At 39.0% G+C, this 23812-nt stretch overlaps 1 protein-coding gene across 5 annotated transcripts in view; it reads left to right on the forward strand.

Annotated features, from left to right (window-relative positions):
- MANBA (mannosidase beta) overlaps nucleotides 1-23812 on the forward strand; it is a 53452-nt gene that overhangs the window by 25466 nt on the left and 4174 nt on the right. For 4 of the 5 annotated variants that reach the window (XM_085057926.1, XM_085057924.1, XM_085057925.1 and 1 more), the window contains exons 9-18: nucleotides 656-773; nucleotides 2842-2928; nucleotides 3418-3585; nucleotides 5582-5800; nucleotides 7098-7262; nucleotides 8989-9133; nucleotides 15488-15630; nucleotides 17371-17628; nucleotides 19922-21195; nucleotides 22052-23666. In XM_085057926.1, coding sequence (XP_084914052.1) covers nucleotides 656-773; nucleotides 2842-2928; nucleotides 3418-3585; nucleotides 5582-5800; nucleotides 7098-7262; nucleotides 8989-9133; nucleotides 15488-15630; nucleotides 17371-17628; nucleotides 19922-20146 — 1528 coding nt within the window. In that variant the 3' untranslated portion in view covers nucleotides 20147-21195; nucleotides 22052-23666. The remainder of the gene's footprint in view (nucleotides 1-655; nucleotides 774-2841; nucleotides 2929-3417; nucleotides 3586-5581; nucleotides 5801-7097; nucleotides 7263-8988; nucleotides 9134-15487; nucleotides 15631-17370; nucleotides 17629-19921; nucleotides 21196-22051; nucleotides 23667-23812) is intronic. The other variant, XM_085057923.1, reaches the window with a different exon arrangement.

The following is a 23812-nucleotide window of genomic DNA, read 5'->3' on the forward strand; positions in this document are numbered from 1 at the left end:
AGCCAGGACAACAGGGCTTGCTGCAGTGTGCATTCATATGCAATTTAGAGGCTGCCAGTACGATTTAAGGGAAAATGACTGGAGCCTGAAACCCTTAAAATGAGATTCCAAGTCTCAGTCTTTCTCCTCACCTGCTCACTCCCCCATTCTCACTATGCATTCTCTCTATTCGCTATTCTCTCTCTCATTCTTCTGAGTTGTGAAACTCAGGAAGAGAATATATGTTTCTGACACTGTTTGAAAGAGATTTCAATACAAGTGATTGTCATACAAAGCAAGTATTACCAGAGAAGAAAAGAAAAACATGATTAATAAAATATAGTATTTCTAAATCTGGTTCTGCCAATACTTCTGTAAAAGCACTTACATGTGTCACTCTATCTGTTTCATAAGTGTTAACAGGACCAAGCCAATTTTCTGCACAAAAAAATTGCTTTTTGGGAGCTCTGTTCAGACATGCAGGTTTAGAAACCCAAAGTATTTTGATACTTTCTGTTAGAGTTCTAAGTCTTAGATTGCCTGCTAATGATTAGGTTTGGGTTGTTTGGTTTTTTTTTGGTAGGGGCATTCATTTCTTTGTTTTTTGTATAACTTTAGAAACTCTTAAGTGATACAACTTCACAAAACTTGTATATCTCCTTTTTGTATTTGACAGACTAAGGCTACTCTTGAAGTCTGCAGCAGATGCTAACATGAATGCCCTTCGGGTTTGGGGAGGAGGAGTATATGAACGAGATGAATTTTACGATATTTGTGATGAAATAGGAATAATGGTAAAAATAATAAACACAGAACACTTATTTAAAAACTGACAAGAACTTGTAAATGGATGAAATAAGAGAATTAATACATAAGTTCTAACCATCTTCTTAAAGGACATGGTAGAGTATCAACGCTGAGAGGTCAGATCAACCTGATTTTTTCATTGGTTGGGGTTTTTAATTTATTTTTAATTTGAATAGTTTCCAATTACAGAGGCTGTGTGTTGAATCTGGAAGTGATATTTTAGAGACTTTATAGTAGAAGGTAGCCATGCCTTTCTCAGTAGTGGAAATGGATTTTATTTCTTTTAAAAGTATTTTCTTCTTTTCAGCAATAACAGAAAAGGTTTGGGCATTTTTGGTTCAAACTTTTCTTTGGGCCCACAGTCAAACATGGAAGGCTTTATCCAAAGGGCCGTTTTGAACAAGCTGTAATTGAATGTAAATGTAGCTGTAAGGTGAACACCTGCTGCAGTCACTAATCCTAGATGAGTAGCTTTGATTATGTGAGCTTGGAGGCACATTTTAATAAGTTCTGATGAAGTCGTGACTAGATGAATGAAGGCCAGGTTGCATCTGGTATTCAAAATCCCAAAAAGTCTGTTTGGTCTTAATCTACACCACAAAAAACAGGGAAACGGAATTCATACCTTGCTGCCTTCAGATATGTGTGGTTTCAAAAGAAGAAGTTACATCTATTTTAGTCATCTGAACATGTGTCCTGATTTTCAAGGCTTCTGAGCACTTATAGTTCTTTAATTCTTGACACTAGGCACCTTAAGTAGGCCACTTAGATCTGTGCCTGTGCAGTGCTCAGTGCAAGATTTAGATCCTATTTAACAGCCAAAATAGCAAGTAAATGCAGAAAATCAGACCTGTATTCTGGAGGGGGCAGTGGTGGAGGTTTTTGGTTTTGTTTCTTCTGATGGACTTTCAAAGGCTTAAAAGTGCATTGGAGTCAAACTGTGCTTAAGGAAAACCAGTGATAGCTCACTGAGGGAAAATAGTGAGAGAAAGTTTCTTTCAATAGAATTTTGACTCCACACAGTCCCTAAAGGATTATGAGTGGTTTTGCAGCAATAGCTTTGCTTTTTTTGTACAGTGATTGTAACAATTGTTAATGGCTCCATTATCCCCCACTGTCCTATGCTCTGTCTTCAGTTTCCTTAGGGAATGTATGCTGAAAAGAGCCATGGAAAAGCATATTCTCACTGCAGTGAAAATACAATTGTGTGAAGAGATGATCTGTCTCTCTCAAAATAGCATGGTGTTTAGAAAAGTGGAGTCTCCTACAGACTCCTTTGGGTTAATGTGCTCCTTCTAGAGGTCTTTCCATTAACATTTGACATAGACTAGAAGGAGCCTCAAAGTTACAGCAATTTGAAAAACAGAAGAGGTAAACAAGCATTCTTATCCATCTTATTTGGCTTCCCTTCCCATTCTTTGTAATTCTCCTTCAAGGTACAAATGGAGTTTATTGTTGTTGAATTGAAAGTCTTGCTGTTCTCTACTAGTAGTATCTACTTGATCTTTCTTTGAAAAGATCACTGTGTTTTTAGAGGATCTAGTTTGTTTCTTCCCCTCTTACTGGGCAAGATTTGCTGGTTTTAAGGTCATTTTATATGGATTCTTTATATGTTTTCTTAATGAGTGCACTTCAACATCTGTTAAGTGTATTCAATACCACATCAGAAGAATTATTGTCTCTTCTCATTAAGTAATGGGGATTTGGTGTTACACCTGCAAAACTGTAAATAAATTTGAAATTGTTCTGTTCAGCTGCAAACTTGCCCCATGTTCATGTTTCTGATTATTCCACTGAAACTCACAGAACTTCATCTACTGAGCAGTATTCCACTCCTCAATGCAGGCTGTCAGGATCTGATTCCTAAGGGTAAATATTTCGTAACCCTGATATCGAGGATAACCACAGTGGAGTATGTACATACTGAACCCCATGGTGAATGTTATTTGTTTTCTGTCTGAGCTAAGGATTGTGCATCACAATAGCCATATATTTTTCAAGTATGTAAAATAATTTGCTGACCGGTTTTTTTTTTATTTTTCTTTTTCCCTGTAGGTTTGGCAGGATTTTATGTTTGCATGTGCGCTATATCCAGCTGACCAGAATTATTTAGAATCTGTGAGAGCAGAAGTTTCTCATCAGGTATTTTGCCCATGTGTCAAAGCTCTATTTCCCATTATCTCTTTTAGATTGACTGACTGTATAAGTTAGCTTTCCAAAAATTGTTGTCAGGAAGTGTTTGTTAGTGTATCTTTATGTGGCAGACATAAAACATAACCTTGCTAAATCTTCTTTAACTCCTCTGACTACTTGCAGGAGTAATCAGTCAAGCAGACTGCACAGAATTTACCCTTCACACGTGGCTGGGTAGATGTGGATGGTGCATATGTGCGTAAGGCAGATATATGTCAGCATATTAGAAGTTTGCCCTTTTGAATTCATATATTAAAGAACTTGGAGCCTGGTGGCAAGCTGAGGGAATAGTGAACTGTGTGGCGAAAAATGGGAATTGTAGGCTTAGCATATGTAATATGCATGTGGACTTGTAATTCAAGTAGTGATAAAGTGATTTAAAAAAAAATTAAGATTAGTAATTTTGCCTGACTTCTGAAGCTATAAGTTGTATTTCAGGTACGACGTTTAAAGTCTCATCCATCAATTATTCTGTGGAGTGGTAACAATGAAAATGAAGCAGCAATTGCAAGCAACTGGTTCTCCATACCTTATGGTGACATAGGAATTTACATCCAAGACTACGTGACGCTTTATGTGAAGAACATACGCAAAATAGTTCTTAGCGTAAGTGATCTCAAGAAACTGCAGGGGGATATGGCTTGACAAAAGGTTTTAATGTTGGAGCAAGTTAGGATTTCCTTTTTTTTCTTCTAATCCTTTTGAGACGTGAAAAAGAGCATGCTGAGAAGTGACCCTTTCCAAGCTCTTCTAAACAACTCTTTAAACTCAAGAGTTATTCTCAAAGTAAAAAAAATTTAAAAATTAGTTGTCTTTAACATTTTGTGATGTATATACAGGAAGACCTGAAATTGTAGTGGGTCCTGTTTCTTTTTCTTTCCTATTTTAGTATGTCCACAAGTGTCTTCACTTCCAGTGGATGAAAATCAACTTGCCCGTTAATTAATTAATCTAGATGATCAGGTTTCCTTTATCCTGATTTTGTTGAAGAATACTGTGAAAAGCATTTAACAACCCTCAGGTCTTTTAATAGCAGTTAAATTAATCTGTAAAGATGTTATTTCTTCAGTATGTGACTGAATATTTTTTGTTCTAAGCAGGTAATGCAAAAGTGATGCTAAACATTGAACTCACGCTGTGTAGTCATTGTATCGATTGTTTTTGAAAAAACAAAATACTGGTATTCCGCAGTATATGAAGGCAAAATAAAATATTTTGATATAAAATTTAAACTGTGAATATACAGTCCACAAGCACCTGGAATCCTTGATGAAGTCTACTGTGATTTGGCACTACCCATTTTGCACAGCTTTTGTAGTTTTATTTTTCCTCTTAGAAGAGGAGATTCTAGATTACTGAGCTCTCTTATGCTGCGTTGTTTTTGTGATTAGCTACATGAGTTGGATGGCCAGTGTGTGTGTGCAACAAAGTGAGGTGTTCTGGCTTGAAACTGTGTTTTAGTTGTAGTTCACTTGTGCACCATTGCCACCCAAGACGGACTCAATTTTATTTTAAATCCATAGAATTTTAATTTAATTTAATTTAAATCCATAGAATTTTCAGTGCAAAAAGGAGCCATACAGGGAAATAACTTCAGGTCCTGTGTGATTCAGGCCAGCCGAGGAAACATGTAATTACTAGTAGTACTGGACTGCATAACTTCTAAAGACTTCTAAATTTGAGCTAAAGACTTCAGGGAATCCAGGATATCCTGTAGTAAATTGTTTCAGTTAATTATTAATTACTCATGTAAAAAAAAAATAGAAAGAAGAAGATGGGGAAACTGGACTATTTTTTAAAATTAAGCAAATGTGTGAGTGCTCTGTGTTGGAGCCAATTGCTATAACTTGTGACTGGTAACTAACTCAGACCTCTACCTTACTACATGTAACGTATTAAATTAATTATACCTGCAAAAGGACTACTTCAGTACTCTGTAGGGTACTGTTAAAAGATTTAGTATTCTAAGTCTACTGAGGCTATAAATAAAGGCAGCTCTGGACAATTTGAAATGTAACCCTTCTTGTAGTCTCATCTATCTTAGCACGCAGAGCCAGCTAAAATGACAATAACCTGTAATGATACCATACAAGCATTAAAAGCAGAACACCTTGGATTTGTTAGGACTAAATTTAGGTGACTTTTTAATAAGAAAGGAGAAATCATGGCCTTATTCCTGCAAAAACACTGCAAAAGTAATAATTTTCCATAAAGAAGTCACAGTACTCAAATATTAATGTTCCTTGAGTATATATTTCACGAGGCACACTTTAAATAGCTTTCATTAAGAATTTAGAGGCATATAAAGATAGAAAATCTCTTGATGTGAGGAGAGAATCCCTCAGAACAGCAAAGCAAGCAGAATCATGCCCAGCTGTCCTCCAAGAACATAAGTAAGAAGCTAATTAAGCAAGTAAAGATGATGAATGTTAGGACATAAAAGGGAATGTTTCCTAGGTGGTGACTCAGAAATTTGGAAAAAGCATGTTCTCCCTGTCCTTCACCCTGCCTTTTCAAAGAATAGTCTATGTATTCAGATGATAAAAGCCAATCACTTTGTAAGGGGGTTGTATTTTTGTCTTATGTTTTTTTTAAATCCCAGGAAGATAAGAGTCGTCCTTTTGTTGCATCCAGTCCCACCAATGGTTTAGAGTCAGTTAAAGAAGGTTGGCTCTCCCGGGATCCTTATGACACCCACTATGGTGACACACACTTCTATGACTACAACAATGACTGCTGGAACTGGACAATGTATCCTAAAACTCGTTTTGCTTCGGAATATGGATTTCAGTCCTGGCCTTCCTTCAGTACAATTGAAAAGGTAAGGCTGGGCTTCCATACCTTACTGTCCCCTTCGCTCTCATTTAGTGAGGGCAGTGAGTCTCTTTCCAACAAACTTCTGCTTCCAAACTGTAGTAACGTGCTGTTAGGTGTAGGACGGCACAAGTGGGATAGAGGTGTGTGCTGGTGTAGAGGGAGGGGATGAAACTGTTCTGTTTCCCTCCTCAGTGTTCACTATACTTACCCTGATGTTGCAAGAGGAACCTGGTTTGGATGAGAGACTATTATGAAACTGTCATTTCTACAAGTAATTCTCCTTAATGTATAGCTCAGTAATGATTGACTAACATCTGTTTGCTTTCATGATGTCTAGGGACATGTATTTGACAAAGAGAAGGAGCATGACAAAAACTGAATTGTGCTGGATTTTAAAATTTGATTTTTATAAATTTTACCTATTTCTTTCATATAAATAATTTGTTTCTCAATGTATTGCATATAAGAGGATTTGGTTGTGTCTCCTGTTAAATTTAGATATTATATATTCTATCTTATCTATCAAATTGGAGCAGAGACATATCATGCTATTTGTCCATTTGTCCAGGGAGAGATGTTGATATTCATGTGTGCAACCAAAAGGCATTCAGAATTTTGCTTTCAATTTGCTGGGCAAAGTATATTATCTCAGGCGTAACCAGAACATACATCCATATTAATAACAATAAAAATTATTCAGTCCAGCCTAAAATGAAACAACTTGAAATAAAAAGATTGTTTTGAGAGTGTAATTATAATGAAAGCTTGGCAATAATAACTTAATGAATGAAGTTGTTATCTTTAGTTGAAAAAAAGCTGGTTGAAGATCATTTGTTACCAGAGGCAGGTTTTGAAAAAATATATATACACATTATTAGAATTTATAGCCCCACTAACTTATGTAACTTTTATACCTAAGTGTGTTTGACTAGAGTACATTGTTCTACATTAATCTAAGTTGTTTCTGATTTACTATGAGTGCAAGCAAAACTCTGAGGTTCCTTGGCTAACCCAAACCTTAGGACAAATAAATTAAATGTCACTGAGCCAGAAGTTGCTCTTTTGGGTTCAACAGCAATGTCTCTTTTCATTTATTTGTACAAGGAGTGTAAGCAAAAGGTGTTAGTGATTCAAACTCCTTGCATGACTACATGAGGCACTGTAGAAATATACTATTAATTTTAAGGTTTTGGATGATGTCAGTAGGCTGTAATGGATATCCTTTCCTCAATCTCCTGACAGTCATTAACTGTACATTTTACCTTTTCATTGGGATACTTTGCTTTTGTGTTTTTTAAAAGGTTTCTTCCCCTGAGGACTGGTCCTACACAAGCAATTTTTCTCTCCATCGGCAACACCATGATGGTGGCAATATGCAGATGCTGCAAGAGATTGGGCGTCATTTCAAGCTTCCCCAGAGCCCAGATGCTGTAAAGCAGTTCAAAGATATGATATACCTCACTCAGGTAACAGTCATGTGTTCCACAGAAGTAGCTGTCTGTTGCATTAGACTCAGTCAGCCATTAGAACTGGACCTGGTCCTTTATTCTGTCCCTGGTCCCTGCTTCCATCATACAAAAAGTTTCCGCACTGAAGTATTGGAGAGTGCAGTTTAATTTGGAACTAGCTTGTCTCACTTTTATTGTAGAGAGACTTCCATTTGCATCATAGAAGGACTGGAATACTCAGGGAATTAGTCAGAAACTTGCTCAACTGGGGGAAAGTCTGTCAGTATGTGCTACCTTGGTCCTTCTCCTCAGCTGGGCTCATGTAGCTGGTGGAGGGTGCAGGGATGTGCTGGGCTTCCATGGTACAAGTTATTCCCAGTGCTACTCCCTGTTCCAGGGTGGGTATGTTTTGTTCTTTACGTGGCCCCTGTAGGCTCACTGCTTTGATTTTTGCCACGTGGAACACACAAGCTTTTGAAACAACATTTTGTCCAAAGAATGTAGTTCTCTATTAATTAGATTAGTAGTAGCTTTTATTTTGTTATGGACTCAAATATTGATATTTTAGAGAATATATTTTGGGGTTTTTTTATCAGAAAAATTTATTTTGCTCTTCATCCACAGTAGTTCTACTTTGTGCTTGTTTTTTTATTTGTGATTTCTGTGCAACTTTTAAAAGATGCTAGATAACTTTTTAATGCTGTTAGGTGAATTGAAAGTGGTGTTAATTTTTGTTGTGTTTCAAGAGTTTCAGAAACACTCTTGATGGAAATAACTGCACACTCACTAAATTTTTAGTATTTGAGAGCTACTGTCAGCAAGTTTTATATAAAAGCGAAATAGCTTGTGAATTTTCATCACTCTTGACAAGAGAACAAGGATAGATGATTCTGTGAAATTGAAAACGGGTAAAACTTGAACAGTGAGGTCCTGACTCAAAAAGCTGTGAGAGTTTCTGTAAGGCTGTCTGTCAGGGCCTTATTAACAGGTTAAACAATTTAATACCAAGATAAGGATAGCAAAAAGGATAAAGAGAGCAAACTTGCTTTAATGGTTAACTAGAAGAAATATCTTTACCTTTTGGGCTGTCCTAAAGACTTTTACCTTTATTTTAAGAAATTCTTTATATTTCCCCAGCCTATTAATAAACTGTGTGAAGAACATAGCAGTCTGCTTAGCATCCATTGAGAATTTGGCCAATGAATTCTGAAAAGTGTTTCTTAGATAAGGCATAGAAGAGAAAAGGAGTGGGAGTGCAGCTGAAAAAAGGTTGCTCTTCTGATGAGCAGTTTTGACTGCATAGTGAGAATGTGTGTTGTAAGTTCAGAGTGTAGGGGTTTAGACACCAGAGTTATGTATAGTGAAGGTAATGCAGCTTAATGTCATTTTGCAGCTCTGGAGAGGGTTGTTTAAACGCAAAAAAAAAATAAATTAAATTTCATTTTATTTTCCTTGGCTTCCATTTGCCTTTCAAAGACCATCTTCACTGTATGGAAGGCAGGAAGTAGCCCCGTATGAGTTTCTTGGAGGATACTGCTTGCAAAGCTGTTGGGAGCTGCTAGGAGTAGATTTCCTTCCAGCAGAGACCCACTGCACTGCAGGTGGATACCCCTCAGGTCTCAGGTTTAAAGTTCTGTGATGTTGCTGTGAAGTCTGTGTTGTATATCAATATATTCACACGTCTTTTGAGAAAAAGTAAAATCCAATATACCAAAACTATTTTTTTATCTCTTTGTTGACTAAGGTGATGCAGGCTCAATGTATAAAGACAGAAACTGAATTCTATCGTTTTAGTCAAAGTGAAATAATCAAGGGAGAAGGACACACAATGGGAGCTCTGTACTGGCAACTCAATGACATTTGGCAAGCTCCTTCATGGGCCTCCTTGGGTAAGTTTTGTGACAGTCTGGTAAAAAGCACCAGCCAGCAGTTATGTTTTCCTCACCTGGAAGTGTCAGAATAAGAAATATGGCTCTGCTCTTTGTGCAACTTTACAAACTTTGAACATATTTCTGTCCCTCCTTTAGAAATGCTTTTCCAGGATGGGATTTACGATGTAAAGGCTGAACATCTAGTTTCCTTCTGTAGTCAGGTGGGGGAGAGATGGTTATCTCCAAATGTGATTAATTGTGTCCTTAGTTGTCTCAGAACTGGATGAATTATCTTCTCCATGATGAATTTGATTTTCATAGAACTTCATAAAATATCTCTCACACAGTGTAGCTTCTGAGAAGCTCTTTATAGGAGATGACTGGCTGAGATTTGATGTCTAACATGGTGTCAGATGAGGTGAATCACTCCTTGTGACTAAATTATTCTGCTATTTACACACATGGTATCTCCTTATATATAATTTTTTTTTCCCCTCTTGGAACACAAAAATAATCAGACATATAAAGAAATAAGTCACTTAGGCAGTAAGTAAAAAGTAGGGGAGGAATGAAGAATGCACGGCATGAGGGAAGTGGTTGTGTTTCATGTTCCAAACATTTTGACTAGAAGTCGTTTTGAAATGGAGACGCTGTCCTACAGCAGCTGTATAGGACTTGGGTACATTCTCTTCTGATTTTAGTTATTTCTCACATATTCTGGTTTTGAAAATCTTTATTTAAGCATTTCATGTGTGAAAAAATGAGCAAACTCAAAAAAGCTAAGAGTATTGAGCCCTTGATCTGTCCTTAGAACAGAATGCCATTTGGCCTGGTTTGGAGAAAGAATTAGCCCATGCTGTCCTCCCCCTCTTTCTCAGGGAGATGTCTGTCCCTCTCCCTTTTTGTTCTTTTTTTTCTTTTTTTTTTTTTTTTAATCAAGCAAAGTAACTGCAACAACAAAGGAAAACAAATGAGTAGAATAAAGAGTCTAATTTATTTAAACATTAAGGCAGTGGTCCAGCTAGCTACAATGCTCATCTTTTTGGACTTTCTAGATTTGTATTAAGAAATGGAGTATCACAATGTTCATTTTTATGATTCTAGCAATGAGTGATGCTCTTAGGCCTTAAGTGCCTCAAGAGAAGAAGATGCTTGGAAAAGTGTCCCTTTGTAAAGACAGGTGTATTGATAGATGTAATGGTCGTGGAGACCATAAATGTCTTTTTGAGTACAGAGCTGACATCACTGTAGAAAATTTATCAGATACTTGAATTATTCATGTGTTGTTGAAGTTGGTTTAGAGAAAAGAAGCTCAGCAGAGATACAGCTGTCCCTTTGTTTTGTTGTATTCCCTCAGTGAGATGAGGAAAGGTTTAATATTCATTTAATTAGGCAGTGTGGTGGAGGGATTTTGAAATGCTAATGGCTGAAATTATGCAAGACTTCGGAGAAATTAGTTTTATTTGCACTTCAAAAACACGTTTCTGCATCTTGTTAGATGGCACAGTAGTATCACCAATGAGTGCTTTTATTTAAATCTGTTACTTTGCAGAAAGCCATGGAGGGGTTTACATAATTTCCGGTACAAAGCAGGAATGTTTCCACATGGTGGGGAGGGAAGAAAGTAGCAAATGTTTCTCCTTTTAACTTCTACGTTTAAACTTTTACGTTTAAGGTGTTTGCTCGGGGTTGAATAAAAACACAGCACGGCACACTTGTGTACTTTTGCCTTCAGCTCAGAAGCAAACAGCTTTTATCACAACTGGATTCTGACTGTTAGCACTTAGTTGTGGAGCCGATTGTGCTATGTTGGATGCTTTAGCATCTCTGCAGTATGTTTTGGTGGAGTCCTGTGACACTTCCAGACAAGTGACACCTTGAGGTACCAACTGGTTTGTCCTGAGATTCCCTTGAACAGATAACTGGCTTTTACTGCAGGTTCAATATTTAGAAGTCCTGGTGTGCCCTGGTATGGGATATTATGGAGAATAATTGATCTGAATTCATGAGACTGAGGTAAGGAAAGAGCTAGCAGCATGTTTAATGGTGTGAAGTGATTAATTTAAAATCGTTTCAGGGAGATCTGTTTATTTTCACTGCCACCATCAGTGTAGAAGGCTTCAGGGAAGAGTCAGAGAAAAGGTTACTGGGGTCTCATTACAAACATAATTTTAGTTTCCTGTTCTGAAGTTTAATACCATGGAGAGTGCAAACCCTTTGTTATTGTCAGGAAAGAACTGGGGAACTTGGATTTCTGTAAGAATTCGTTTAAAGGTGGTGGGAGGAGGAGAAAACCACCCCAGGGCTGTTTTAAATAACTTTTGACTGTTGCCTTTGGGCATGCATGTCTGTAACAGGAAAGTGTGAACCCAGAGGTTTCTCATGATGACTTCCTGATCTCTAGATATTTTACATCCAGTTTTTGGGGGGCAGGGGGGTGTATTTGATATGCAACTTGCCTGTTTTTAAATCAAGAAATTTAGCTCTGGTCTTATGGAAATCAAGAAAACTGAAGAATATGGGTTTTTTAATTAGTTAGGTTCAGTTTTTCCTTTCTATCTGAAGTTACTTTGACAATTGTATTATCAAGATCTGTTGCTGAAAAAGTTGTCTTTGGAAGACACTTCCTGTGTGAAACTGCTACACATTTAAGTTTTGGTTCTTTAAAATCTCTTGTTTTTTTGGGGAAAGGAAATACCAATCTTAAAAGCTGATCTGAGGTAAGCAGACAAATAATGTTTCAAACATTCCAAAACAATGGGTGTCAGAGTAGTAGAATGGGTTTTGAAATGGTGCAAACTTTTAAGTGTGTGGTTTATTTGCTTTTGTTTGTTGGTTAAGGTGTTTGTTTGTGTTTCCCCATGAAATTTTAATGCCATGTTCACTCTGAGTTGTTGTCTCTCCACTGCACAGGGTTTTTGAGGATATCTGCTGCCTAGGTAGCAAACCTCGTCTCTTTCCCTCCAATAACCACTGCAGTGTGGCAATGTAATCCAGTTGGAAGTCAAGGCACAGCAGAGATTGAGAGAGGGACCCATTGAAAAAGAAACAGGATTTTATATTACACTAAGCAACAGAAACTGCTCTACATCAATTGCATTGTTCATTTCCATATATAAGACAGTTGAAACCTAGATTTTCATTATGTGAATAAAGCTCCGGAAAAAAGTTCAAGTCAGCAGACACTGAAACCTCAGACCATGCTGGGTAACTTGTCTGAGCTTGTGGTGGGCTCTGTCTGGTGGGCTGCAGTGAGCAATTTATTGCATTGGCAATTTAATTAATTGACAATTGAAATTCCCTGAAGTCCTGTAGCAGTCCTGAGGGCTTTAGAGATTTCAGCCCCTCCCAGACTCTCCCTGCCCATTTCTCATACAAGGCCCCTAGCTTTTGTTTGTTAGATCAGATACTCCACCACAGTTTATTCTGTTTCAGATAATCCATCCTCAGTCCAAATCTCCCATCTTCTCAAGTTTAATGACTCTGAAGAATAATTTGTTAGTGCTCCCTGGTTTTGGTAGATTTGTCCTGTAAACCACCAGTGTTTTCTGTGAGGAAGTGTCCTTGGAATGCCAGAACATGGCTTTGTTCATATCACCAGGCAATCAGACCCAGCCAGCACAGGTTTATGAAAGGCAAGTCCTGCTTGACCAACCTGATCTCCTTCTATGACAAGGTAACCCAGTTGGTGGATGAGGGAAGGGCTGTGGATATTGTCTGCCTAAACTTTAGCAAAGCCTTAATAACCATTTCCCACAACATTCTCCCACAGAAACTGGCTGCTCATGGTGTGGATGGGTGCACTGTTCACTGTGAAAGCAAACTGGCTGGATGGCCAGGCCCAGAGTGTGGTGGTGAATGGATTCACATCCAGCAGGCAGCAGATCACTGCTGGGATTTCCCAGGGCTCAGTACTGGGGCCAGCCCTGTTTAATATCTTTAGCAAGGATATGAACAGGTGGTTCAAGTGCACCCTCAGCCAGTTTGCAAACAACACCAGGTTGGGTGGGTCTGGTAGTAAAGCTCTGCAAAAAGATCTGGACAGGCTGGATTGATGGACTGAGGCCAATTTTATGAGGTTCAAGGCCAAGTGCTGAGTCCTGCACTTCAGCCACAGCAACCCCAGGCTGTGCCACAGGCTGGGGACAGAGTGGCTGGGAAGCAGCTGAGTCGAAAAGGACCTGGGGATGCTGGTGACAGCAGCTGAACATGAGCCAGCTGTGCCCAGGTGGCCAAGAAGGTCAATGGCATCCTGGCCTGGATCAGCAATAGTGTGGCCAGCAGGACCAGGGCAGGGATTGTCCCCATGTACTCAGCACTGCTGAGGCCACTCCTCAAATTCTGTGTTCAATTCTGAGCCCCTCACTACAAGGAGGTACTGTAGTGTGTCCGGAGAAGGGGCATGGAAAGAAGGGAAGGGTCTGGAGCACAAGGCTTATGGGAAGTGGCTGAGGGAGCTGGGGGTGTTTAGCTTGGAGGAAAGGAGACTGGGGGGGACCTTACCACTCTCTACAACTGCCTGAATGGAGGTCACAGCAAGGTGGGGGTCTGCCCCTTTTCTCCATTAACAAGTGACAGGACAAGAGAATATGGCATGAAGTTGTGCCAGGGGAGATTTCAAGTGGATCTTAGGAAAAAAATCTTCACTGAAGGTGTTGTCAAGCATTGGAGCAGGCTGCCCAGGGAAGTGGTGGAATCACCATCCCCAGAGGTATTACAAGATGTACAGCTGTGGCATGGGACACTTGGGGACATTGTTTAGTGGTGCACTTGGCAGGTGAACAGGTGAATTCGATCGTAGAGGTCTTTTCCAACATGAATGGTTCTACAGTTCTATACTGAGAAGCACCAACGTACCGAGTGTGTTCATCAGTTTGTCAGCTGTTTGTTTTGAAGAAACTCAGCAGCTTCTCCTGAAGTTTTCCTTCAGCCTTATCTCTTCGGTTTGCTTCAGTGCAATTGAACGCCAGTGGCGTTTTGCTGGCAACGGACTGATCTCATAGCACAGTTCAATCTTGTGTGGGTTTTCCAGGCAGATACGACTTTTCTTGTTGATCTTCAAGCTAGGTGGTTGTGAATGTGCTGAGAAGAAGGTGATGTGTAAGGTGCTAAGCTGGAGCTAATGCAGTTACTCTTCACAGAGTTAATTTGTGTCTATGTGGAGTTCTGACAAAGTATGTTCGAGTAGTCCCAGGAAAGGCACAGTAACTCTTTAAAGACTACATCTTTCTGGATAAGGCTTTAAATATGGGATGTTTGAAAGTGCTAAGAGCTTTGTACAAGAACCAAAACTAAGAGAGTAATTAATAAGAGAGTTACAACAAAAACATATCACGTAAATTACTTAACAGCATACGTCAACTTTCAACTTGTTGTATAAAACAAAGTGCCAGAAACAAGAATGAAACTGGTATCCAACTTTTCTTTCCTTGTGAGATGGTGCAGCTGACTTGCTACTTCTTTCTAGTGCTGTTTCAATGACTAGATAATGGTTGAGCAAAGACAAACATAAAGTGCAGACAGTGGGTGCTAGATGGAATGTAAATAGAGGAAGAAATGTGTGCAGCTTCTCTTTCAAAATGATCATGTGGCAGTGTTGCGAAGCCAAAAAGCAAAGTTGCTTTTTTTGGAGAGGATGCAGAGTTTGATGGCTTTTCCAGTTAATTGGCAGACTTTCACAGTATTAGAAGTAAAGAGGTACAGCTTTCCATTAAAGAGCAACATAAACTGTTTGTCACGTGTCTGTCACGGATACTAATTCCCATGGAGTTAGTCCCATTGTGCTGTCTCTGGATCTTGGCAAATTCATTTTGCCAAGCTCAGAGTTGTCTTTGGTTTAAGAACTTATTTTTGTCTTTATTGCTATTGATATTCCTCTAAGGAAGAACTGAAAGGAGGACTGAAAAAGGGGAAGAGAGCACTTTGTATAAGTACTTTCTCTCTTTATAAAGTAGTGGTAGTTTGTAGCAATGCCAGCATGTTTGTCTGGATTCTCAAGAGCACAGATGATCCTGCTGTTTGGTTTATGTGTGGTACACTGTGTCAGTCTTGTCACTTATGTTTAAGGCTTCCTTTAACTGAATGACAGTGTAGCAATTATGGACAGAGAGGTAGGAAAAACAGAAAGGTAGAGCTAACCTTTTGGTGAAGCTCAAAGTAAGGCTTGAAAGAATATCAGCTATTTTCTAGAGCAGAGCCTTGCCTGGAAGCAAGCAAGAGTACCTTCAGTCATTCTTTGCACTTGATAGAGGTGAAAAAGGGTGCAGGGGGATGTTGAATTGCCATAGTGGGACCAGAAAGCACATACAGGAATTGTGTGCCGAGGCAATCTTGAATTCAGTTTCAATCTTTCTTCTTTTTAACTGTTTTTAGAGTATGGTGGTAAGTGGAAACTGCTCCATTATTTTGCCCAGAACTTCTTTGCCCCACTGCTGCCTGTAGCCTATGAAGACAAGGGGATGTTGCACATTTATGGTGTCTCAGATCTTCATGTGGACCACAAGCTGACTTTGAAGGTAAGTGACACCTCCCTCACCACTCTTGTGTGCCTCCTGCAAAAATGTGAGAAGCTGAAATGAGCACATCTTTGTACAGACAAGTTTCAGTAAGGCCATGCTCAAGCACCATGAGGTGCAACTCTAGTCTTTAATCTTCTTAGGGGCAGCACTATCCTTTATTATAGTAGTGTGTAGTGCTTCACAGAAGAAGGAATTGCTTTGCTTACAGCCTGTAGGTGTAAGGCTGAAATTCACTATTCTGTTGAAATCTTAAACGGATTGATGGTTAAATAGAACAAAGTGTGAAAAATGGTACCTCACAACTTAACAAAACTGTTTCTTGAGTGTTAGAACTAGATGAACCAGGGGGTGGAAAAGGGATTGTATCATTGCTTCTCAGTACTCAAACTATATGGCTTTGGGAAAAAGGACTGGATCATTTTCTGAAATATGAACAGCACATCTTTGACTGGAAGGTCACTTGTGCATGTCACCATTTTACAACTGATGCCTTAACTGTTTTCTGATAATGCTGTCGGAACTGATAGGATTTTTAAGGCAGTATTTGGGCTGCTGAGTTTTCTTGTAGACAACAGTCTTTCTTTTCAGCTTGTTACATTTTGTTGCTGTTGATCATATGGCAACCAGATCCCAAATGAGTTTGGGGACCCTTGAGCACTGTGGGATACAACTCCTGACATAAAGTGTTTCTCATGTGAAAGATGGAAAAACATTCCTCGAGACCTGGAATGACTCACTAGTCATTTTGGAACTAGTAGTATGAATATGTCAGTTCCTAGATCACTGCTCTGTCTGGTGGGCTTCCATGAATTTTCAGATTTCTAAGGTTGCTTATATGTAGTAATATATGGTACCAAAAATGGTTGCAACTTCTGGATAGTCAGTTCTTGGAGTAGGACTGCACAAAATGAAATCATTCTTTTGTGGTGTGAGTTATTCTAAAAGACATAAATTCTGATTTTCTGATAGCATCAGAGAAGTGTTGACAGTAGGGTAGTTCTGATGAATACTGTATATTGCACTTCAAGAAAATTTAGAACTTAACTCTTGAAAGGAGTTAAGATCTATTCTGGACTGCAGACTCCTGTTAAGGTAAAAAATAACCTAAAATTTATGAAATACAATGTTGTAATTCTTGTGCTTCAAGTGCTTGTTTTCCAAATTATGCCTTTTTTAACAGAGTATATTCATAATGCATGGATGATGTCTGGGAATGTATTTTGCTGTATTAATATGACTTTCATAATCCCTTTTAAGATGATGCTGCTTGGTTCTGTTTGATGGTGATTATGCAGAAGCTCAAGCATACCCAGTTGGGTTTCATCAGATAACACTGAGCAATCTCAAGAAAATCCTTTGTTTGACTTTTTTTGATCAAGGAAGGGAGGAAAAAGAGTCAACAAATTAGTCACTCAATTCTTCCATTTCGCAGCACTCCCTTGGCAGGAATTGTCAGTCCCCTCCTCTCAAGAAGCCCAGAGAAATCAAAAAGTCTTGCACATCAAGAGCAACTGCAGACAGTTTGAAATGGACTTCTTGCTAGGTTTTTAGAACAATCTAATTATTACGCCTTATCTATTGTTTAAATCTTTGTGTAGTTTCTTGCTAGGTGGAAATCAGCTGGTGCTGTCAGGAAAACATCTGTTGTAATGAGCAATCTGAAATCTAGGATGCTGCATTGTTTTCACAGATGTAGCATTTCCTATAAGCTGTGTGCTCTCTCCATATGCTTGATAGGTTGTTGTGCACGCCTGGAGCTCTTTGGAGCCTGTATGCACCCTTGCCAAAGAAGGTGTGACTGTTAAGGCACAAAGTGCTGTCCCCATCTACAAGGAGTCCATAAGTGACCTTCTGGGAAGATGCAGAAATTGTACCAGGAAAAGCTGTGTTATTACTTTCTGTCTCGTGGGAGAAGATGGGCTCCGGAGTCCTACAAACTATTACTTCCTTTCATCACTAAAGGATGCTATAGGATTAGAAAAGACCCAGCTTACTGTAAGCATCAATCATGCTAAATTACTGTATTTGATTTTGTTAATCTTACTGTTTTGAGTTGTTTGCCAGCTATGCAGTGTCTGATTCCACTGAATGTTCTTTCTCCTTAGTTGTTGCTATTCTGGCTTCCATGTTGAGTTCAAAATCAGATTTTTTTTCCTGTGTCACTATATGTGTATCTAGATGAGACGGGTGGGGTTTGTTTATTTGTGTGTGTTTTTTGTCTGGGCGTTGGTTTGTTTTAAATAATGAAGTCTCCCTTTCATTTGTTTAGACTGTCTTTCACCTTGGCAGCATTGCTGCTTTCTTTTTATCCCTAGATAGCAAATAGCATCATGGCAAGTGTTCTGGCTTGCAGACAGCACTGTATGTCAGTATTAGGTGATCCTAGTTCAGTTGAGTGTGGAGTGCATTATTGTCAGCAATATTTTCTCTGGAAGTGCTCATGATCTCAGATCAGTGTAACATTGCTAACATGCAGCATTGCATGCTCCTTTCCTCCTCCTTCAAATCCCTGCCCTCCAGTAAGGTTCTGATTTGCATAGTAGTGATTATTTCTTAATAGCTGGCAAGTGTCTGTCTCCTGAACAGGCACAGAAAGCATCAGTGTTGTATAACACTGTCATTTAGTCAGTTTGCTGCTTTTTCCTAGATTTCTTCTGCTCCTAGCAAGCTTGTTGTATATATATAGAGAGAGCATGCATGCCCTGTGTGTGTACACACACATTTTGTTAAGCCTCACTTCTTAGCATGTACATCTTATTGCAAAATTCTTTATCATCAGATGGGCAGGATGGGGACCTTTGCATTCTCACATTTGGCTTTCACACTGCAGCTTTGCTCTTTAGAGCTAAACTAAACAAGGGGGGCATACAGGTCTAATCTCTTTGAATCTGGACCAGCATAATTGCTTTACAAAAAGGAAATGGGCCAGATTTTCCCTTCTTATCTCTTTCATGGCAGCACAGCCTGCCTCCTGAATATACAAAGGAAAGAAATCAGCCTGGTTTTTTTTTTTTTTCATCTGGCAGCACAATCTGGAGTCTGAGTCATGTTGTGAGGGAGTTTTTTGGTTGGTTTCTTGTTTTGTTAGTGTGGGGGTTTTTTGTTGTTATTTTTGTTTTGTTTGCATTTTTTTGTTATTGTTTTGGTTTGTTTGGTTTCTTTTTGTTTGGTTTGGTTTTTTTGTTTGTGGATGATATCAATAATAAAAGCTCTGCAACTGGAGCACTGTTGGAAAATTTAATTTCTTTATCTTGTAGCTGTGTTGTCTTTGCAATTCTAACTAATAAGGGTAGCTAGCAAGGATACATGCAAAGTGGTCATTTTAAGAAATGCAGCTGTGATTAAAAAATTACTTTGTTTTGCAAGAGGCTGGTACTTCTGTACTTAGTTACTAATAAACTAACTAGACTTCCAAATACATTGCTAATCCAAAAGCTACTGTTCGTAGCATAGCTTTTAAAAAACATGAAGGCATTAGTATTCCTTCAGGAAACAAAATATGTAGAGGATGTGTGCTTTTTCTCAAAAATGAATAGTGTTGCTTTTCTTGTAACCAGAACATGATGTCTACACTGACTGTAATTTGTCCTCTTTCTATATGGTTAATTGGTATTTGAAAGTTATGTAGCATCATCTTTTATTATGGTGAATGGGGAGTGCTGCATGAAAATGCATCCTGGAGGGGATTTGAGGTCTCTCTGAGATTAACTACTGATAGAACTTAATATAAAACATTATATCTGGACTTGATATTTTGCAACTATTTCTTTTAATTTTAGTAAATGTAGTATAAGGGCTTCACTGCCATGATGCATTAAGATGAGATGACTTTCTGTCTTACTGGGATTTTTACTATCTTTTGCTTTTGTGTATTTCTATTGTGGACGAAATTGGAAAGGCAAGCTCTTTTAGTGGTTGTGAATGGATAAATCGAATGAGGTGTTGGTGAAAGGACAAATCTCTTTCACTGTAGTAAGCATGGGATATTAATATTATGTACAAGTCAGATTACCATTTTTTCAGTTATTTTCCTAAGAAGAAAACAAGATTTTCTTCAGAGTGATAATAATTCTTGGCATTTTTCCACAATCTGTAGCATTTTGTAGGAAGGCTCTAGTAACATTTGCAGTTTTTGCATGATTCTTACATATGAAGAATAATAATTTTGATCAAATGTGGTTGTTCAGTCTGTTTTACTGACATGCATGTCTTTCCCTGTTTGGGAGTAACTGGGATCTTCTTTAACTTTTTTTTTTTTTAATAATATATTTTTTTATTTCTCTTTCAGGCCTCTATATCCCAACAAGATGACATTTATATATTTGTTCTTCAGACGACTGCAATTGCTCCTTTTGTTTCTCTGGATGTAGGGAGCATAAAAGGCAGATTTAGTGATAATGGTTTCCTCATGACTGAAAAGAAGAAAATAGTTGTGTTTTATCCTTGGGAACCTACCTCTGCTGAGGAACTAGAAAGTTCACTAATATTGACCTCTCTGCTGGACGTTGTCTGAGAATACTTCATTTCCTTCTAGATAAAGAATGAACCAGGAGGAGAAAAAAGAATTAGAAGAATTTGACTGAAGTGACGTACACTTTGAGCTGGTTGAAGAACATACTGTCTATTCCTGTCATGTGAATTTTAACTGCTGATTCAATATAAAGATACCAACAGCAAAGCTTACATATAATATATGTGGTATATTGAAAGCACATCCATATTTTTTTCTAGTTTCACTATGCTGTAAGTGGAAATTAATTTTAGGATAACAGCAAGGTATGCTGGGGACAAGGGAGGAGGGCAGGGAGTGAAGCTGGAACTACCTTCAGTTGGCCACCAAGCCACTGTGTGGGCAGGTTGCTAAACATTGGGCTTGTCTGTCAGACATGGTTTGAAATGCTGCTGGGATCTTGCTGGGGTTCCACAAGGATCCTCTCTCCACCCAAGCAAATATTAATTTTCTTGCAAAGCAGAATCAGCACCACAATAGGTGGCGTTTGAATGAACTCTACTGTGGATGTCCATTGTTGTCGCAAAAGCACCACGTGGGTGACACTTGCTGGTGCTGTGGGGGGAGCAGCTCAGCCTGGGAGTTGATTTCTTGCAGTGATCATGGTTTTAATGGGCAGAGAGATGAGCATATTGACTGATACTTTGGTGTTAACCAAAACTGGTGTACTCCTGAGCAAGAGGAAGAGCTTAAAGATGAAAGGGAAATGATAAATGAAAGCTTCTTGCAAATACTTTATTAGGTCACCAAAACAACTAACTGCAGTTGCATTGGAGAGCTTTTCTGATTCAAAACTTGTCCTAGTTAAAAGAAGACATGAAAACAATCAAAATAAGGATGTGTATGGGCCAACATTTATAGATTTTGTAAAGTAAAGAGGGAAGATGACAGTCATGAGTAAAACTTAACAGTTAAAAAATGCAGGCTTTGACAAAGGAAGTTAAAAGTTTTTCTGAGAGGTATCATGGGCTAACAGTATCAGAAAAATTCTTCCATTTGTTTGGTATCTTGGAATCAAAGTGGAATCAAAGCAGCAATACACTTAATATAAGGTAAGGATGACAAAATGTGGAGAAAATATGATTAATATTTACTGTTGCAGTGTATTAGGAAAAGGGTGAGTTTGTTGATGTCTTTATCTTAAGTTGATGGGACAAATGTCTTTTCCAGCAACATCTAGATTAGATGTTAGATGCCACTAGATTCAAAGTGGCACTTATTAGTGTTGCATAAATAAAACTTTGGAGGAATCACTTGTTTAAAGACAATCAAGAGGCCTACCTGGAGGTCAGTGATGTTTGTTCATCTCAGCATATGAGTGAAGTTTGAGATATGTAGAAAGGAGCTTTTGGATTGCTAAAAGCAAAACCCGTGGATTGGGATACCTGTCACAGCTTTTAGGCAAAATAAGAGAAGTCATGTGGTGCATGATAAATAAGTGATGAAGTGGCTATGCAACTAATGTGTACCAGCACCGTTACATAGAACAGCATTTTTTTTCCTGTTGCTTTCTGCAATTACCAGATTGACACAGGAAAGTTTGGGTAATTTTTGAATTATTGCTATTTTTGAAGGTCACAAGCTCCCTAAGCAGTAGGTCCGTTCTTTCTCACTGGAAAGCATTAATTCAACAACTAGATGCTGTTACGAAAGATTCACTATTGCTTCAGCCAAATGCTTGAACTCAAACCAGAATTTAAAGGGGAAGGTTGACTTCCATTATTGTCTTAATATCCTTAATATGTTCTTTTGGTTTCCTGGTGTTGTAGCAGGTATATATTTATAGAAGGTGTTCTCTCCCCATGCAGCAGTGGCTGTAACATGTGCTTCGGTTAACCACTTCCGCTTGGTACTTTTGCAGTTGCATCCTGTGCTATACTTGGTAACATTTTTCTGCCTTTGTCTCAGATCAGGGCAGAGATAGGAAGGCAGCACTTGTGCCCAGCACTCCTATCAACACATCCATCTTGCTAGCTGAGTGTTGTTGCAGCTATGGCAGCACCTGTATTGCCAGTTCTGTCTGCTGGGGGTTTGGCAGCAGGAGCATTAGGAGGAGCATTGGTAAGTGCCATGGTGCCTGTCCTCAGTGTCATTGTATTATTGGTGGCCTGATCAGTGTTCTTTCAGGGTGCTGCCTTGCAATGTCTCATTCAAGGACCCGTGAGTTTGCTTGTGCTGATGGCCTTGCTTGCTCCCAGGCCTCTCTGGGCTGTTCTCTGCTGATGGCAAAAGCAGCAGCCAGAGAGCATCACAGCCATGCCAAAAGCCCTTCCAGAACATTGAAAATGGGTTTGAGAAGAACTCTGTATGGTGTTGGCTAGTCTGTTGTCCTAAAACCATTTTTGGTTTGGCTGACATTTGGCTCTGAACCCATTCTGGGCTTGCAGAGACCATTCTGAGCTTTAGAGGGCACCTGTTTGCTAGTACTTTCTACCACACAAGGAAGGCTCATTTTGCTACAGTTTACTGGAGTATGTGCTTGGAAGCTTTTTCAAGTTTCTTTGCATCTGCTCCAGGAAAGAAGCGTGCAAATGTATCTAAAGTTCCTCTCTAAGTAAGTGTTCACAGTTCTCTGTCAGTCTTTCTTGTTACCTGCTATTTGCATACGTTCTGGCCTGGACAAATTTTCTGCCTTAGAGGAACATCTTTCTTCAGTACTTTTACTTCTGTTTGTTTCCTTTTGGTTTTGGTGATGTGTAGCAGAAATCATTTCAGTGACTTGTAGCAGTGTCAGGAGCAGAGAAATGGGCCACTGAGTTTCTTATTTTCAGTACAGGAGAGCTGGGGTTTGAAGCTTACAAATCAGCCTTTATGTCATCAGAATCACTGTTTTCTTTCTTACCCACTTAGGGAAGCAGGTGGTCATCGTTTGAAATTTTTGGACATGTTTCAGTCCAAGAGTTGTGTTTACATAACTTTTTTCCAGTCAGATGTTACAAGGTAGCAAAATGAACCCCAAGTTTAGTTTAATTAGTTTGGAAACCCAAAACTCATATGAAGAAAGGCCATCTCTGTAAGAAGCAGAGTCAGTCAGTAGAGAGCTGTAAGTACCTGGTTTGATCATTAGAGTGATGCTGCTCTGTGCATGTGCAAGTGTGTGCTGACTCAGCTGGAATGCTGACCAGTGCCTCAGGTTAACAGGTGTAAAGTCTGTCACAAATGTTTCCCCTTGCAGTGTGTCATGAAGGCCACTGCTTTGTGCTCTTCTGCACTGTGCATATGGCAAGGGTGACTGGATGGCTGAAAAGTCTCTACAGCAGCTGGGTTTAAATGAGGCCATGGAGAAACCTCTGCAGGCTTGGAATAACACATTCCAGCCTGGCTCTAAGTGAGACATCAGGCTGCTTCATAATGCTGAATGGAGAAAATCAACTCCTTGGTGATTAACTTGTTGTCTTTTGCTGTAGCTGTAGGAATCTTATTGAAGCCAGCAAAAGTTTGGACTGTGTCTTTGGCCATTACTCTAGAACTGCTCTATTTCAAGAGATGATCATCCAGAAGAGCCAGAAGCTGTGGATGATGGGTGAGTATTGACCACTGCACTCTGAACTAACAAATGGGCACCACCATTCCTATCACTTTACTTGGAGGAAGCAAGGAGAGTGGCTCTTTTTTCTTAAACGCGTGAAAAATGCATTTTACTTTCCCAGACAAGGGAGAAAAGACAGT

Source organism: Lichenostomus cassidix, chromosome 4, assembly GCF_008360975.1.
Source record: "Lichenostomus cassidix isolate B80296 chromosome 4, HeHo_3.0, whole genome shotgun sequence".
Lineage (NCBI taxonomy): Eukaryota > Metazoa > Chordata > Aves > Passeriformes > Meliphagidae > Lichenostomus > Lichenostomus cassidix.